The 16,795-nt window shown below is 35.6% G+C and overlaps 1 protein-coding gene across 1 annotated transcript; it reads right to left on the minus strand.

The window, feature by feature from the left end:
- Positions 1 to 13,178: 13,178 nt before the first annotated feature.
- On the minus strand, positions 13,179 to 15,160 carry LOC108461764 (uncharacterized). The gene is made up of 2 exons (XM_017761695.2): positions 13,762 to 15,160; positions 13,179 to 13,682 (listed from the first exon to the last, which is right to left on the minus strand). The coding sequence occupies exons 1-2, from the start codon at positions 14,899 to 14,901 to the stop codon at positions 13,338 to 13,340; spliced, it is 1,485 nt and encodes a 494-aa protein (XP_017617184.1). The 5' UTR covers positions 14,902 to 15,160; the 3' UTR covers positions 13,179 to 13,337.
- Between the last annotated feature and the right edge of the window lie 1,635 nt (positions 15,161 to 16,795).

Genomic DNA, 16,795 nt, shown 5'->3' on the forward strand with positions numbered 1-16,795 from the left:
TACATTACTTCAAAGGACCCAGAATTGAATACAAATAGAATCGCATGAAATTCAAAGAAAACATACAGTAGAACCTTGGGGGGAACAAATAAGCAAGAGAACAGACACATATGTACCATTGTTGGAGACTAATTATTCTACTTCAAAGGTCTTGCACTAGGAAAGGGGGCGGCGGCCGCAAGTGCAGGTTTTGGAGTGGACCTAGAAGATGCTGATTTTGCTAAAATGTTGGAGAGCATCGACTGACACTTCTCTTGCTGCTGTTTAAATCTATCTAACTTCTCTTGTAATGCCATCACTCAAGACCTTAACCTTCACAACTCTCAAATCCCAGAGACAAAAAAGAAAGAAAAATCAAAGCTGAAAATCAGAAAAGCTTGTCAATAGAACTACCCAAAATCGCTGAATCTTAAGAATATTTCTTTACTTTTCCCAGCTTTTGAGGTTTTCTATCAAACTTTAATTTCGAGTTAAAACACTTCAAATCGCTGAATCTTAAGAAAATAACCTGGGTAGTTGGTAAGGGATTTCAATGAGCTTTCGGCTTCAATTTCCGTTTAGATGACTATCCTTTGATAAAAGGTTGAAGAGAGAATGAGAGTCCTAAGCGAAAACGCAGAAGAAGAGGGAGTAACGAGCGGGTAACAAAAAATTGGGATTTTGATTTTCCTTGTTTGCGGCGTTTCCACTAAAAACGCCAGTATAGCTTAACTTTTCACGGTATAGTTTAAATTTTTGTGGCGTTTTGTCTAAAAACGCCACTATTGCTTAATTTTAATTTTTTTTTATTTTTAACATATTTTTTCTATTCTTTTTCTTTCAAAATTTTTAACATATTTTTGTGGTGTTTTGTTTAAAAACGCCACTATTATAATTTTAATTTTTTTATTTTTAACAAAAAATTAGGGATTTTAATTTTCCCTTTTTTGTTGTAGTGGTTTAATGTGTAATTGTAGACGTGAAATTTTAACGTGGCTTAAATGTATAGTTGAAACTTTAATTTTGATTTAATCATACACATTTAAAAAATAAATACATCAATATATTTTTATATTGAATAAATATAAATATTTATGTATCCATGCAACATATAAATATAAAATGATGTTATATCAATAATTGTGTAAAAAACGAAAAAACGTGAAGACACAAATATATATTTTAAAAAGAAAATGAGTTACAATTAAAAAACGTGGAGACACAAATGAGTGCAGAAAATTTTAGTTCAGATAAATAAATATATATTTTAATTAATCAGTATAGATAAATATTAAAATAGTATAAACAAAAACTATTAATAAAATTTAAAGGTAAACTTATCATTTAAAACGTTTTCCACAAATCCCTTCAATCCATTAAACAATATAACACCTTATTAATATATAAAAATATTTTTTATCAAAATCAAGATATCTATTATCGATAATAATAATTAATTATAGGGTTTAGTATTTAATTATTGAATATGATTCACTTGAGATTAACATACTATATATATACCCATGGCCATTAAACCTTAAACCATAAAACCCTAAATCATAGACCTTAAACCTTAAATATTAAACCGTAAACCAAAAAATAAATTTAATCAATATTAAGTATTGCTTCCATTATTTATTATGAACATAAGCTTTTACATTAATATATATGTATATACACATCAACATCCATGTGATGTTTTTAGGGGTTTAGGGTTTTAAAAGTTATAGTTTAGGGTTTAAGGTTTTTAAGATTTAGAGGTTTAGTGTTTTAGGGGTTATAGATTAGTGTTCATGATTTTTTTGGGGTTTTAAGGGGTTATATGACTTTTAGCGGCGTTTACCAAAAGCGTCGCTAATGCTCCGACTTTTAGCGGCGTTTTACAAAAAGCGCCGCTAATGCTCTGACTTTTAGCGGCGGTTTACCAAAAGCGCCGCTATTGCTCTATTTTTAGCGGCGTTTTAGCAAAAGGCCGCTATTTCTCTGTTTTTAGCGGCGTTTTTAGTAAAACGCCGCTATTGCTCTGTGTTTTACAATTTTTGCGGCGTTTTTTGATAAAACGCCGCTAAAGCCCTATTTTCCTGTAGTGTTTCCTAAAGTTTCCTTTGATGAAGCACCCATTTGATCATAATCTACTCTTGTTCAGGAGCTATAATGTGGAAAAAGATAAGATTAAGATCCCTAGAATTATTTATTCTTATATCCTTTGGGTAGGTTCTGTCTTCATCTCATTGATTATGCAAGTGGGTTGTAGTAAGGTTGTAGAATTCCTCATAGAGAGTTAGAAGCAACCAAATTCAAAGGTGGGTTAAACTCACGTATGTAAAGGGGAGATTCATTCATGAAAAAGCGAAAAGTCATATTATGAGTCCTATTACAATTAGGGGTGATATCAGTTTGGTTCTTAGCTTTTTATACTAATTTTTTGTTTTGAATTTTAAATTTATTTTGATAAAATGAGTTTTTTTTCAACTTTTGAATTTATTTGACAAAATTTTAAAGTAATTTTCATATATATATATATATATATATATATTTCTAAAAACAATACTTTTTAAGTAAATACAAATAATCATTAACTTTTAAATAGATTTAAAAAATATTTTTATATAGATTATTTTCACTATTTTAAATATTAAATATTTATTTTACATAATAAAAATTAAAATTAATTCTAAATTAATTGAAAAATAGAATTCAGTTTAGTTTTGGGTAATCACAAATTTTTAACTTACACTCCATAAACCACCAAAACACTTTAATTCAGATTGGTTTTCAATTTTCAATTCTTCTTACTCAACCCTAATGAAAAGCATTGAAAAAGGAACGAAGACAATCTCTTTACCTTCACAATATATCAGAATGAATCATGTTCTTACCTACCCTAAAATTAAATGAATTGATTTAGGTCAACAATTTAAAAAAACCTAATGACAAGCATTAAAAAGGGAGCGTGAATAATCTATTTACCTTCACAATAATCCATTATATATCATGCTCTTACCTATCCTAAAATTAGATGAATTGATTTAGGTCAACGATTTAAAAAACCCTAATGACAAGCATTAAAAAGGGAGCGTGAATAATCTATTTACCTTCACAATAATCCATAATATAACATGCTCTTATCTACCTTAAACTTAGACAAATTGATTTAGGTCAAAGATTTAGAAAAAAAGGCACCATGATATCTTCTTTGAGTAAAAGTTTGAACTTGCAATTTTAATGCAGGAGAGTTGCCGATACTACATTAATATCAATTGAGACATTGTTAGAGTTCACATAGTAGGCGTTAGCTGATGCAGTTAGGTAGTTAGCAAGAAGCTATTAATACAACTAGCAATTGTTGAAGAGTTGGTTTAAGAGCAGTTATCCTAGTTCTCTATAAATACTGTATGTACAAATGAACTAAGTCAGATATTCATTCAAGATACAGAAATAGAATTGTTTGTTCTCTTTCATTCTCAAATATCAATATAGAAGTCTTGCATACCTTCTAGCATGGTATCAGTCGCCTTGTGATCCTTGGTGTTATGGCTGCCATGGATTCCGCTGAATCTGCCTTAGTTGATGTGGTTGTGCTCGTTTCACTGGTGAAAAAGTTGTAAACTACTTCCCTCGGCATGATCTTGTGAAACTTGATGAAGGAACTTTCATTCAATGGCAACAACAGGTACGCTTCATATTACGTGGACATGGTTTGATAAGATTTCTAGACGGGACCTTACCTCCGCTGTCGAGGTTTATTTAATCACCAGATGGTTCCCTTACTCCTAATCTGTCTGTGCTGGTCTTCACGCAACAAGATTAGTTCCTCGCTTCGTGGTTGCTATCCACGATAAATGGCTCTTTGTTGACTTCCTTCACGGATGAAAAAATGGCATGTGATGTATGGACGACGACAACAAGTTTGTTTGCGGCTGACATCGGTGCTAAACAATCTAGGATTCGTCATGAACTTCATTCCTTAAAGAAAGGTATGCTTTCGATTAAAGATTATGTTGCTCGCATAAAGAATTTGTGTGTACTTTTGAAAGCTTCAAGTACTTGTATTCCCGAGGCTGAGAAGACAGAAATAATGCTTACCGGATTACCTCCTAAATTTGATGCCATTGTCTCCTCGGTGTCTGTTTCGTCCGAGCCAGTGTCGTTTCAGAAGCTTGTCAATGCCTTGGTTGAGTGTGAGAACCGTCAATTACGAGCGGTTCAAGAGGTGACCTTACATGCTAATCTCGTCGAGGGAGCTCTGTCGCTAACACTAGATGGCCCCGTCCGTGGTGGTCACCCTCCGTCCAGTGGCCGTGGAAGAGGATTCCCTGCCGCGCGTGTAATGCTAAATCTGCAACAGATTTGGACACCTTGCTCAATGATGCTTTTATAGACTTCATCGTGACTTTGACGACTTGCCGGTGATAAATTAGGCACCTCAAGAGGGTGATCAGCCCGTACATCAGGGCTCTGTGTCACAAAGAGGATTTTTTGAAAGAAGAGGTTGGTCTTCATCTCAACGGCTAAAGTTTACCCATCCGAATGGCACAATTATTTTGGTCAAAATCAATTTAGTCAAAATCCCTGTTCAACTGGAGCAAATGGTCACGTGGGTGCCTTAAATGAAGATTCGGCTCCTCCTAATATGAATTGGCATCAAGGTTGGATTGGGTATGCGCATAGGCCTGCATCATATGGGCCAAATAGGCTCAATGCATACCAAGTAGGCTGAATATTAATGCTCCTTTACATGAGCAACATGGGTTCAATAGGCTAGATGTAAATAGTAATGCTTTTGGGCTTGAAAATTTCAATGGTGTTGGGCCAATGAGTAATTGCGTTCAAGTGGGTTACCCATTGAGCCGTGGTCATATGGTTAGGCCTTCCAATAATGAAGGGTGTGATGCTTCGGCCACATTTGTTCCTTGGAGAACCAAATCGCGAGGTCTATACTGGTTTAGACTCATGTATTGGTCTTCCTCGAGTCGGTGATTTGCATGCATTTAATTTTTTGGAGTCATCCGAGTCACATGTCAACACCATATTTGTATATACCTGTGCCTGTTGGTACTGATTCATGGTATCTGGACTCGGGTGCTAGCAACCATGTCTATTGTGATGCTTCGATATTACGTGACTCCACTCCGTACTTAGGCACATCTTCCCTATTAATGGGTGATGGGACTCCCGCTCTGATCTCGTCTATTGGTAATGATGTTTTACCTACATATTCTAAACTACTTCGACTATCTGATGTTTTATGTGTACAACGAATACGAAAAAATTTATTGTCTGTGTCTCAATTTGCCAAAGATAATAATATGTATTTTGAGTTTCACTCGGCGTATTGTGTTATTAAAAACATCATGACCCGGGAAACACTACTGAAGGGCCATATTCGTGACGATTTATATCAGTTTTCTCTGCTAGATATGTCTAATGAATTTGCTCAAGCCTCAGTTGCTACCTCCATTATGCTTCAAAATAAGTCTAACAAAGGTGATGTGTTTTTTTTGTGGCATAAACGTTTTGGCCATCCGTCTATTATTGTTATTAAAAGTGTTTTAGACAAAGGTAATATTGTATCGAATAAAAATGGTCTTGATGGTATATGTCCGGCGTGTCAAAAGGGAAAGTCGCATAAATTGTCGTTTTCACTTTCTACTATTGAATATAGCACTCATTTTGACTTGGTTGTCTTTGATCTTTGGGGTCCTGCCTCAGTTGCTTGTAGGAATAATTGGTATTATATTACATTTATTGATGTATGTACTCGTTTCACATGGATTTACTTACTTCGTCAAAAGTCTCAGGCAGTGCAATGTTTTGTTCATTTCACAAACTTATTAAAATTCAGTTTGGGAAGAATATTAAAATGTTTCAGAGTGATTGGGGCGGAGAGTATCGAGGCTTCACGCCTGTTCTGGCCTCTCAAGGAATTATTCATCGAGTAACTTGTCCGTATACTTCTGAACAAAATGGAGTGGCTGAGCGTAAACATCGCCACATAGTTGACATGGGCATCACTCTTTTAGCTCAAGCTGGTATACCTATGGAATATTGGGGCTATACGTTTTGCTGTGCGATACATCTCATCAATCGACTTCCTACACCAGTTCTGAAAGGTCAGTCTCCGTTTCAGGCTCTTTATGGATGCGACCCCATCTATGATCATTTGAGGGTATTTGGGTGTTGTTGCTTTCCGTATTTACGCCTGTTTCAAGCACATAAGTTGGATTTTTGCTCCCAACCATCTACTTTCTTGGGATATAGTACCCAACACAAGGGGTATCATTGTCTTCTACCAACCGGTAAGATAATTGTCTCACGGCATGTGGTGTTTGATGAGACTAAGTTTTTGTCAACTGAGCCCGTTCTTGAAAAAAATATGTCGATACAAAGTCAAACTGTCTCAACGTTCGTCTCACTTGTTCGAACCGATGCTCCTCACTCTGCAGAGCCTTCCGTTACTCAACCACCTACACTGAGTTCTCAACAAGACATTTGCTCATTCACACATAATATTGTCAACGCTCAACCTGAGGTTGGAACTGCCCGTGAGTCTTATAGTCCTTCCCAGCCTAGTCATGATGATGATGGTGGTATTGAGTCTTCGTTTGATGGTCAGTCATTGATCCACCCGTAACCAATACTCACCCAATGCTGACTCGATCAAAGGCTAGTATTTTCAAACCCAAAGTGATGTCTGTTGAAGCTGTGGAACCTTCTACAATTGAGGAAGCCTTGTCATCCTCCGAGTGGCATGCTGCAGCTTAAGTAGAATATGATGCTCTTATTCGCAATTCTACCTAGGAGCTTGTTCCACTACTACCAAATCGCAAGGTTATCGGGTGTAAGTAGCTCTTCAAGATTAGCGAAATCTAGATGGTACCCTTACCCTGCGAAAGGCTCAGGTAGTTGCTAAAGGATGTTCTCAAGTTCCTGGGTGTGATTTCGAGGAAACGTTTAGTCCTATAGTAAAACCTGCCACTATTCGGATTATTTTGTCAATTGCAGTCTCCAAAGGGTGGCCACTAAGGTAGGTCGATGCCAACAATGCCTTTTTAAACGGTGATCTTGATACTGAAGTTTTCATGTACCAACCTCCGGGGTATGAATAGTATGATTGATAATACTCTAAAATGACGTGTTTTTATATATTAATCATGTGTTTATTTTGAGCTTGAGCCTACTAATTTAAGCTATTTATGTATTTTTATCTTTTAGGGACTAAGTTGGAGGCGAAGAGTAAATTCAAGGGAAAAAGCATCAATTTGGAGATTAAATGGGCCAATATGCAACGCGGGACAAATATGGTGCCAAAAGTGCGAACATGGAAGACACAAGGACTTAAAAGCAAATAGAAGAGATTTTATTTTGGAAGACTCTATTTTATTTTATTTTATTTATAATAAGATAATTAATATTAAGATAAATATTAGGATTATTTAATTTTAGGATTTTATTTTAACTATCTTTATTTATCTTTAATTAAATGTATTTATCTTTTAGAATTTAAGTTAAATTAGACTATCTTCCTAGCACTATAAATAGGGGGTGAAGTGACTCTATTTGGAGGTTCATCTTTTCTGTAAACACTCTCTCCCCAAAAGTCTTTTGTTTTTTCCATATTTTTTTTCTTTCAATAAAATTGCTTTTTCCATAATTTTATTTACTTTCCCACCATTATCATGAGCCACTAAAACCCTTCTGGCCAAAAGTTGTCAATATTTCCCCAAAAAGGGTTCTTGAGGCTTAGAATCCGTACTTAGCCTTCTCGCCAAGTATTCATCGTTTCTCCGCACTATGCGTTGATGCTTCCGTCCATGGCCCTTAAGAAGTAAGCTTTTCAGCATATGCAAAGGCGGCCGCTTTGTATGTTTTGGAAGGATTGCATAGTCGGTTCGTTAACTTACTGCATTAGAGGTTGGCGAGCCAAAGAGACAAAATGGCGTGGGATTTGCCATTGAGAAGCGTTGATCTACAATAGATTACTGGCTAGAGTCAGGTTCCCTAAAAATTGTAAGTCTAATATTTGGAGCTGGTAGTCGTAGGCGTCCTCTTCCACTGTAACTGGCTTACTTGAGTCGAGAAGGATCATCCAAAAGCCAAGGATTGAGCCCAAGACGGAATGACACAACTGGAGGCTGGAACTTTCCCATAAGAATTTCTTTTCTCTTAAAACTCTTTTTATTATTTTTATTATTTTCGTAATCATAATTTCAGTAAACTTTAAATTCTGTTTTTATTTTATTTTCACTTCCAAAATCAATTCTTAAATTCTATTTTTTTTTATTTTTTCCTGGAACGCAAGTTTTCTTGGGCACGATTCTGCCTAGGATTTCGAAAAACAAGCATTCGTATAATTCGGTCCCTGAAGATTCGACCCTACTTCCCCTTTACTATTTCTTTTTCGCTATTTTACAGGGAATAGGATATTTTTGGTGCTCTCAACGACCGCATCAATGATTTAGATCGAAAACCTTTTATGTGCCGTATGAAGAAAGCTTTGTATGGTTTCCGTTAGGCTCCTCGTGCCTGGTTTGAGAAACTGAAACAGTTTCTTGTCTCAGTTGGGTTTGTTGGTTCCAAATCTGATTTATCTCTGTTTGTGTGGGTGATAGATGTCTCAACTCTTTATGTGCTTATGTATGTAGATGATATTATAATCATTGGAAATCTGTCTACTTCTATAGATTAGTTTGTTCAGTTATTAAATAGTGAGTTCTCACTTAAGGATATGGGTGATCTGCATTATTTTCTTGGGATAAAAGTCACTCGTTCTTTTGGTTTTCTTCATCTTTGTCAACGAAAATATATCTGTGACATACTTGATCGGTGTTTGATGCTCACGGAAAAGAGTGTGCATACGCCTATGATCAACTCGTCTACCATGTCCAAGGATGATGGAGAGCGGTTGGCAGACTCGACTGAGTACAGGAGCCTTGCTGGAGCTCTTCAGTATGTGGTTATGACTAGGCCCGATATTACGTTTGTTGTAAATAGAATATGTTAATTCATGCATAGTCCTACTAATACCCATATGGTGGCACTGAAACGCATTTTACGGTATTTGAGTGGCACCTTTGATTTTGGGTTAGTCTTTTATCCATCTACTCGATTGTCTTTGGTTGGATATGTAGATGCCAACTGGGGGTTAGATTTTGATACCGACGATCGATGTCAGGTTACTGTGTATACTTCGGTCAAACTCCCTTATCACGGTGTTCTAAAAAGCAGCCAGTGGTTTCTCGTTCCACGGCTGAGGCGAAATATAGAAGTCTTGTTGCAGCAACAAGTGAGGTAACCTGGTTACTGTCATTACTTCAAGAGCTATAGGTTAAGTTTATTGATACTCCAACTATTTGGTGCAATAGCTCTAGTGCAGTAGCGGTTGCGGCCAATCCGGTTTTACACTCAAAGTTTAAGCATGTAGAACTAGACCTATTTTTTGTTGATGAGAAAGTTGCAGATAGATCTCTTCTGATAAATGAGGTTCTTGCTTGTGACCAGGTGGCTGATGTCCTTACAAAACCCTTGCCAGTGACGGTTTTTACTTGATTTTGATGTTTTCTTTGAGTTTTACACATCGAGAAGATGGGTGAATGTTAGAGTTCACATAATAGGCATTAGCTAATGCAGTTAGGTAGTTAGCAAGAAGCTGTTAATACAACTAGCAATTGTTGAAGAGTTAGTTTAAGAACAGTTATCCTAGTTCTCTATAAATACTGTATGTACAAATGAACTAAGTCGGATATTCATTTAAGATACAAAAGTAAAATTGTTTGTTCTCTTTCATTCTCAAATGTCAGTATAGAAGTCTTGCATACCTTCTAGCAGACATTGAGCACTTATGAAGGTCTTCACTCAACTTGAAAGGTATTACCTCTTCCAATCTGACATTAAGAAATATATTATCTATTTCATGATTCTCCGATCCTATATTATTAAAAGGTTGATGATTCATTATATATACATAAAAGGTAAACTACTTTAGTTGGTCACCTAATTTGTTGGGTGATTACATTTTGATTTCCCAAATAAAAATACTTGCAGTTTGATTACCATTGTTAGAGAAAATTTTCATTTTAGTCACCCAAATATTAAATCCCTAACTGTAATTGATTATGAACACTATATCATCATTTTTTTACTTTTTTTTACCCTCATTACTACTGTTCATCATCTTATTCCCTTCAACACCACCTCTACTTCTACCATTCTTCTTCTTCCTTTGCATCCAACTTCTAGCATTACACTAAACTTAGTTGTGAGAGGAGGGATGAACTCTATGAAAGGTTCAATGACTCAAATCCAGGGACTATCAAGCACTACCTCTGATGTTTTTAATGCTACAAAATTCACTTAAATAGGCTAATGACTCACTTCATGCCGAGTCAACTCGCTTATTGTCTTTTTTTGATCAACTTGACCCTTTCAAACACTCTCTTGGTTACCTCTATTTCTTTGAGTTATTTTTAATTTTTCTTTTCACAAAAAAATATAAATAAATAAATAAATAAATACGGTTATTTTATATGGAATTTTTTTGTGGTTGTTGGGGTTTTGACACATAAAGGAAGAAAATAGAAGCAAGTAACTTGGATGAAGTAAAGTTAAACTTCAATACTTGAATAAGTAATATGCCATATATATAAGTAATTTGGATAACATATGTTGGATTTTGAGTAAAAAAACAGAAGAAGAAAAGAAAATGGATGCCAAAAAAAAATTTGAACAAGAAGAAAATTGAGTTTTTGATCTCCAAAAAATCTAATCTTTCATTAACTAGAGATGCATTCATATTACAAAGAAATATGGCAGTTAACTAATGTTTAACTGCTCCCGCTAATACATGACTTAAGCCTAGCTAGAATTAGAAACAAAATGTAGCTGACATATCTGCCTTTACATCACATTCAAATCTTTAACAAATCCTACTAACTTTAAAAGTCAAATTACAAAGGAACTAAATCAAGTTACAAATAAACAAAATAAACAAAATGCTACTGCTCCTCTGGTTCAGCTTGAATGCTGGTTTCCTGTTGCATTGCAGGCCAAAGTTTTACAGTGGTTTGTAGATCTTTTTCAAAATTTGATGTTTGGTTGCTGGGAAATAAAGAAATATTAAATCTATTTTTATATGTATTTTAATATTTAGGATGAAAAATAATTGCTAAAAATTTCATTAATGGTTGAACATTGAGGCATGCACTGCTGGTCTAGTTACAAAAGAGAAAATTAGTTCATATGTGCTAATCATTGCCAGGTTTCTCAGTTCAAGTGTTTCTGAGCAAATTCGGTTGGCTTCTCATAAGTGCATAGCTCTTACTTTGAACCAAATTATATATTAAGATTGCCAAATCACTTTCTTGTTTCATGTTGGTGTTGTTAATTTTGAACTCAACATGATTGTCAGTTATATATGTTTGTAAGAGGTTCAAGGACCAAGTTCTATTGCTCACGGAACCCTTGCATGGGGTTGCTCCGATGCTGACCGCTATTCGACGTCTCGTATGGATTTAACTCTGTAAGTTTTGAAATAATGTGGTGGTTGAAAGTAGGGAGTAAAAGGAAGAAAAATAGTGGTGTGGAGGAGAAGAAGATGATGAACAATAGTAATAGGGAAAAAATGAAAAAAAAAATGGTTATATGGCATGCGCAGTTAGTTGTCTTTAAGATTTAATGTTTGAGTGATTAAAATGTAAAATTTCTCCAGTAGTGGTGACCAAACTTAAATATTTTTATTTGAGTGACAAAAATAAAAACACCGCAAAAGTTGGAAGGTGTGTTTTTTTGAAAAATCCGGAAGAGTGTAAGCCTAAAGCAAACAATACCTTAAATTGGGTGCAATCCACGTAAGAATGTGGAGCTTGACTAGCTTATGGATGTAGAGATTTGAGGAAAAAAATACTCTTTGATCTTATCACGTAGTGGAATCCTTAAGAGATAAAAGATATGTTGCATAAGGAAAGTTGTTCAAAACAAAAGATAATGATTCCTTTGTATCAAGGGATATCATTTCCTTTTTCTTTTCATTATTTTCTGTAACTTTTTTGAATTAATTAAAAATACTTTCTCCTTGTCCTAAACTTACATATCAGGGCCAACCTTTTTTTGTTGACTTCTATTAATGGTCGAAATAGTCAGTTTGACAATAGTTGTTCCCAACAATAGTTACTCTTACACATAATGATTTTTCTAAAATTACTATTAATAGAAACGTTAGTAATTAAAAACAAGAATTTACAATTAAATGATTTGCTTAATTAGGTGAACCTAATACATGCGACTCATTCAACATCGTAAAATTAAAAGATTCGACGTGTGTCAAGTTTACATGTGAAAGCTTTAACTTAGTAATAATTTTTATATTCCAAGTTGAATCGAGAAATTGGGTTTAAAAATAATGAGTGTTCAATTGTTAGCAATTGATTAAGTATTATATCACTAATTCATTCATCACACTTCATTAAACGCAACATTAGTATTCAATTAGAAGATTCACTTGAGACCATTAGTTTTAGCTTAGTTTAACTAATTTATTCATACCCTTTCCTAATATTAGGATTGATAATTATTATGTTTGCTTATTTGGTATTTACTGGAGTTGGTTTAACAAAGTAAGCATTTGTGTGAATTGGAACTCAATTTGAATTTCCAAATTTTTATCCCTTCCCAAGTAAGTGTTTCACTGTAGCCGATCATCACCCCTATCTGACCTAAATTCCCTCAGCTGGGGATAGCGCTCCGCTTTTTCCCGATGTTCAGACTTCATTACTAATTCTGCTAAAGCTGGGAAAATCGAATAGAATCTGAGCATGCCAATCATAGGCCTTATGTCTTTAGACAGGGTCAAAACCCTTTTAGAACCGCTTCTGTCCTTTAAGAGGACTAAGCTTCTAATATAACAACAATCAACCATAGAGAAATTCTCTAAAGTTCGTTCCGGCTCGTTTTTATCCATGAGTCATGGAAGTTAATCACATCAAGGGTGCAATTTGGAGAGAATTTTTGTTTTTAAATTTCACACATTTTTTATGGAAAATGTTCTAACAAAGAAAGGGGTAAAACCTAATGACTTTCATCTACTCTACATACAAAATACTCAACACTTGCGACAGAAGGTTCTTATATGATCTCCAACAAGTAGGTTGAAGCTTAAAATGTGGGTTTCGATAGGAAGAGAAAAATAAATAAAGAAAAAGGAGTTGTGAACTGAAAATTTTACTAAAAAGTATAAAAACATTTACTTCGCAGTACAGAGAAACAAGTGTTGCAAAACCAAACTGTCCTAGACTAGATATTTACACAGGATCAAGTAATTATGTTACAAGACAGAAGTGGAAGTATCTATAGCATCCATCTCATCAACAGTTTAAGGTTAGGCGTTGGCCGAGGTAAACAAGATGCCAGGTGAGAGCCATTAAAGTGAGAATATTAAGCATTGATGAGTTTGTATTTAGCTTCTTCAGCCTCTCATTCAGCCTACCCATTGTGCGCTTTATCACTTCCTGTTCTGAACTAGTGGGTGCTACTGCTGGTGCTGGTGCTGGTGCCGGTGCTGGTGCCGGTGCCGTTGAGGGGCCTTTCCTGCTATTTTTAGCTACTGGATCTGCAACACTTGGTGACTCAGTGACCCTGCTTCCCTCCGCCACAAAGTCATGTCTTCCTCTCCCTTCTTCCTTCTCCATTTTCATCCTCTCAAACATCACCTACAATATCATGTCCAATGTGTCAAATAAAAAAGATTTGGAATATGCAATTAGGAGCATCAGAAATTAAGCAGGTTACCTTTGTGGCTTTAGGCTCCAAATACAGTCCATTGACCAAAACCATGAAAAGGGTTGACAAAAGATTAATAGCTTGAAACACCTCTGGCGGGCTCGAGATCGATCTTTTCCTGTGCCACAATAAGTGCCCCAACAAAGCCATCCCTATGCTATAAGCCATTGCCCTGAAGTAAACAGGGTATATCTTGCTCTGCACCACCCCAAACTGCAGTCTTGGTAGCTGTCCTGCCAGGATATAGCTGGAAATGAACGTAACCCACACACTCATCCCATATGCTGTAGCTAATCCAAGTAAGTTCGCTATACCCATCACTGTATTCAATGCCTCCATTGAAGTCATGTTCTTCAAACCATCAAGAAACTTGTTTGCACTAGTTTTAACCTTGTTCGAAGCTCGGCCTGCTTCTTCCATGGCCTTTTCCTGAACGTTCTCCACTTGCTCTGATGTATTTGTCACTATATCAGCCCCCATCGTCTTGGCCGTGTCTTTCGCTGTTGTCACCGCCTCCTTGGCCTTATCAATGGACTCTTTAGCCCTTTCTTTAACATCTTGGCCCTTTTGCAAAACTGCCCCTTTTGCTTTGCCTAAAGCATCGCCGATAGCTCCCTTTGTATCTGCGACCTTGTCTCTGGTTTCGTGTGCAGTCTCTGAAACCTTCTCTCTAACCTCCTGCGCGGTTTCCCACGCCTTGTCTTTAACCTTCTCTTTGGCTTCATGTGCGGTCCCTGAAGCTGCTTGTTTAAGCTTGTTAGCTTCATGTGCGGTGTCTGAGACCTTATCTTTGGTTTTACCAAGGGCAGTGGCGACCCTCTGAGTACATTTCCCGAAAGCATCGCAGATAAGTTCCCCAGGTGAATGTCGTCCGGAGCCAGATTTTCCTTGTGAAATGCCATGGCCAACGTTGGGAAGCGCAGATGCGGCATCTTTCATAGTTTCCTTGCCAAAATATTCCCCTTGGTCTGTTTGCTGGTGCAGCGACGGGGATGAGATTGAGACTTTGGTTTTATGTTTGCCATCTTGGTCATATTCAACAACTATGACCCTATGGCCTTCTTTCAATATAACATCGTCCCTTCCAACGGCAGCAGCCATCGCCAGTGAACTAACTACAAGAAGACTCAAAACCAAACCGTTCCTCATCTTTGTCTTAGACGGGGTTGCTCAAGCTGGGTTGCATTTTTAATGGAGGTTTGCTTTAATGAACTGGAAGATATGGTTTCAAATTGAGGAGGAAGAAACGATACGCATTGTGCATAGTCCACGTTGCCTGTAGTAGTCGAGAAACCGACGCGTTTGCATTGACTCGACCACGTTCTGATTCAACGTGGCTGCATTTCAGGGCTTTTTGAGGCTCTTATAACAACACCTGGAAAGAAGAGAAAATTCAAGAGCGGCTCCCAAACTTTTGTAATGGATAAGAAATAAATAGAATAAAAGCTTTTGTTCCATGCTACTTCAGCTGCCTAGTTCTGCCAACTATGCTGGGGTGACATGTAAGCATAGGAGAGATCATACCTGTCATATTAACTTTTCCATTTGATCTAGTAAGATATTAGATTTTACGGATTTATAGAAATATCATTTAGTTTGATATAGGTCTATGTGTGTAGAAATGTAGTAAAACTTAAGTTATGATGGATGGCCTATAAGTATTAAGTTCACGGCAATAAAATTTTCTTTCTCTGAGTAGAAACTAACATCTTGATTAATTGATTGAATTATTTCTTAAATAAATCAAAATAATTTTTATCAAAATTTCGACTACTTTCTCAAATATAATAAAATGTTGAATTTAACTTGTTTAAAATTAAGATAACATATATTTAATAACATATATTTTTGGGAGTTTTGATGATGCTAAAACTTTTAATCACGTGTAATTGATTCTCAATTTTTTTGAACTTTAACAAGTAATTTTGATAATAAAATATATCTATTAAATAAAGTATTTCTTAAAACAAGGAGACGATACCACTCCTTTTCCTTGAGTTAAAAATCCAACAAAACATCCCAATAAAAATTTTCACCCATTAATCCAATGAAGGTAATATAAAGTTAATTATTACAAACCCAAACTCCTGATAGTATACGCACAGTTTGAATGTGTATTATTTCATGAAAGTAGCAGGGTATATAATGAGAAATATAATCTTTAGTGGCCAAGATCACTAAAATTCTCAACATAAGTGATTGGAACATCTATCATGGAAGCTTCATTAATGATTGGAACATCTATTGGTGCAGCTTTGTCATTTATTGCAACATCTATTAGGGCAGCTTCATCATTGATTGGAACATCTATCGGGGTCGTTTCATTATTCTGTTCGACTCCAATGCTGGTTTCTGCTTCTAAACTCACCACTGTTTTCATCTTTCTTTTTCTTCCACGCCTACCTGTTGAATGATGAAAAAATAATGATTGAATAACTCTCAAAAAGTACTAGATAAAGATATGTGTTTTAGTTCAGAATCATATTGCCGAGTGTTTGAATACAAAGTAGATATGGTATTTAAGAAAATATGAAAGTTGGAGTTAGGGTTAGAATATGCTTAAAAAGTGAGTGGAAAGAGAAAAATACCTTTTGGTGCAGTTGAAGTTGAAGTAGTAAGATTGGACATATGCATATTCTCAGAATTTGTTCTCTCCATAGTTGAAGTCTCTAGTTTTTCGTTCTATTTTCCAGTTTCTCCATAAGTCAATAACTGCAAAAGTTGAAAACCAATATAACGATGACCGGGGAAGAAACTCTCAAATCACGAAAGAATCGTTACAAAGGAAAACATAAAAAAATCATGTAAAGAAATATAAGAAATAAACTTGTTTAGGGTTTAAAAAAATAGCATGCTTTCTAGAAAAGGTGCTGGTGATTCACTTTGGTCGTTGCTCTCCTTTTTCTTCTTTCCACGCACGGGGAGAATGCCATCCGTTTCATACCTTTTTACCTTAAGAAGTGATCGAAGAGTAATATTGCGCTCTTTATGGTGATATTTCTTCAATAATAAGATATTATCTAACATCAGTTATAAATGAGAT

This window comes from Gossypium arboreum, chromosome 13 (genome assembly GCF_025698485.1).
Source record: "Gossypium arboreum isolate Shixiya-1 chromosome 13, ASM2569848v2, whole genome shotgun sequence".
Lineage (NCBI taxonomy): Eukaryota > Viridiplantae > Streptophyta > Magnoliopsida > Malvales > Malvaceae > Gossypium > Gossypium arboreum.

Bases quoted from the DNA above. Each gene is read 5' to 3' on its own strand.
- LOC108461764 (XM_017761695.2), bottom strand. From the start codon at position 14,901: ATGAGGAACGGTTTGGTTTTGAGTCTTCTTGTAGTTAGTTCACTGGCG. The intron at 13,683-13,761 runs GTAACCTGCTTA...ATGATATTGTAG, and splicing joins TGGAGCCTAAAGCCACAAAG to GTGATGTTTGAGAGGATGAA.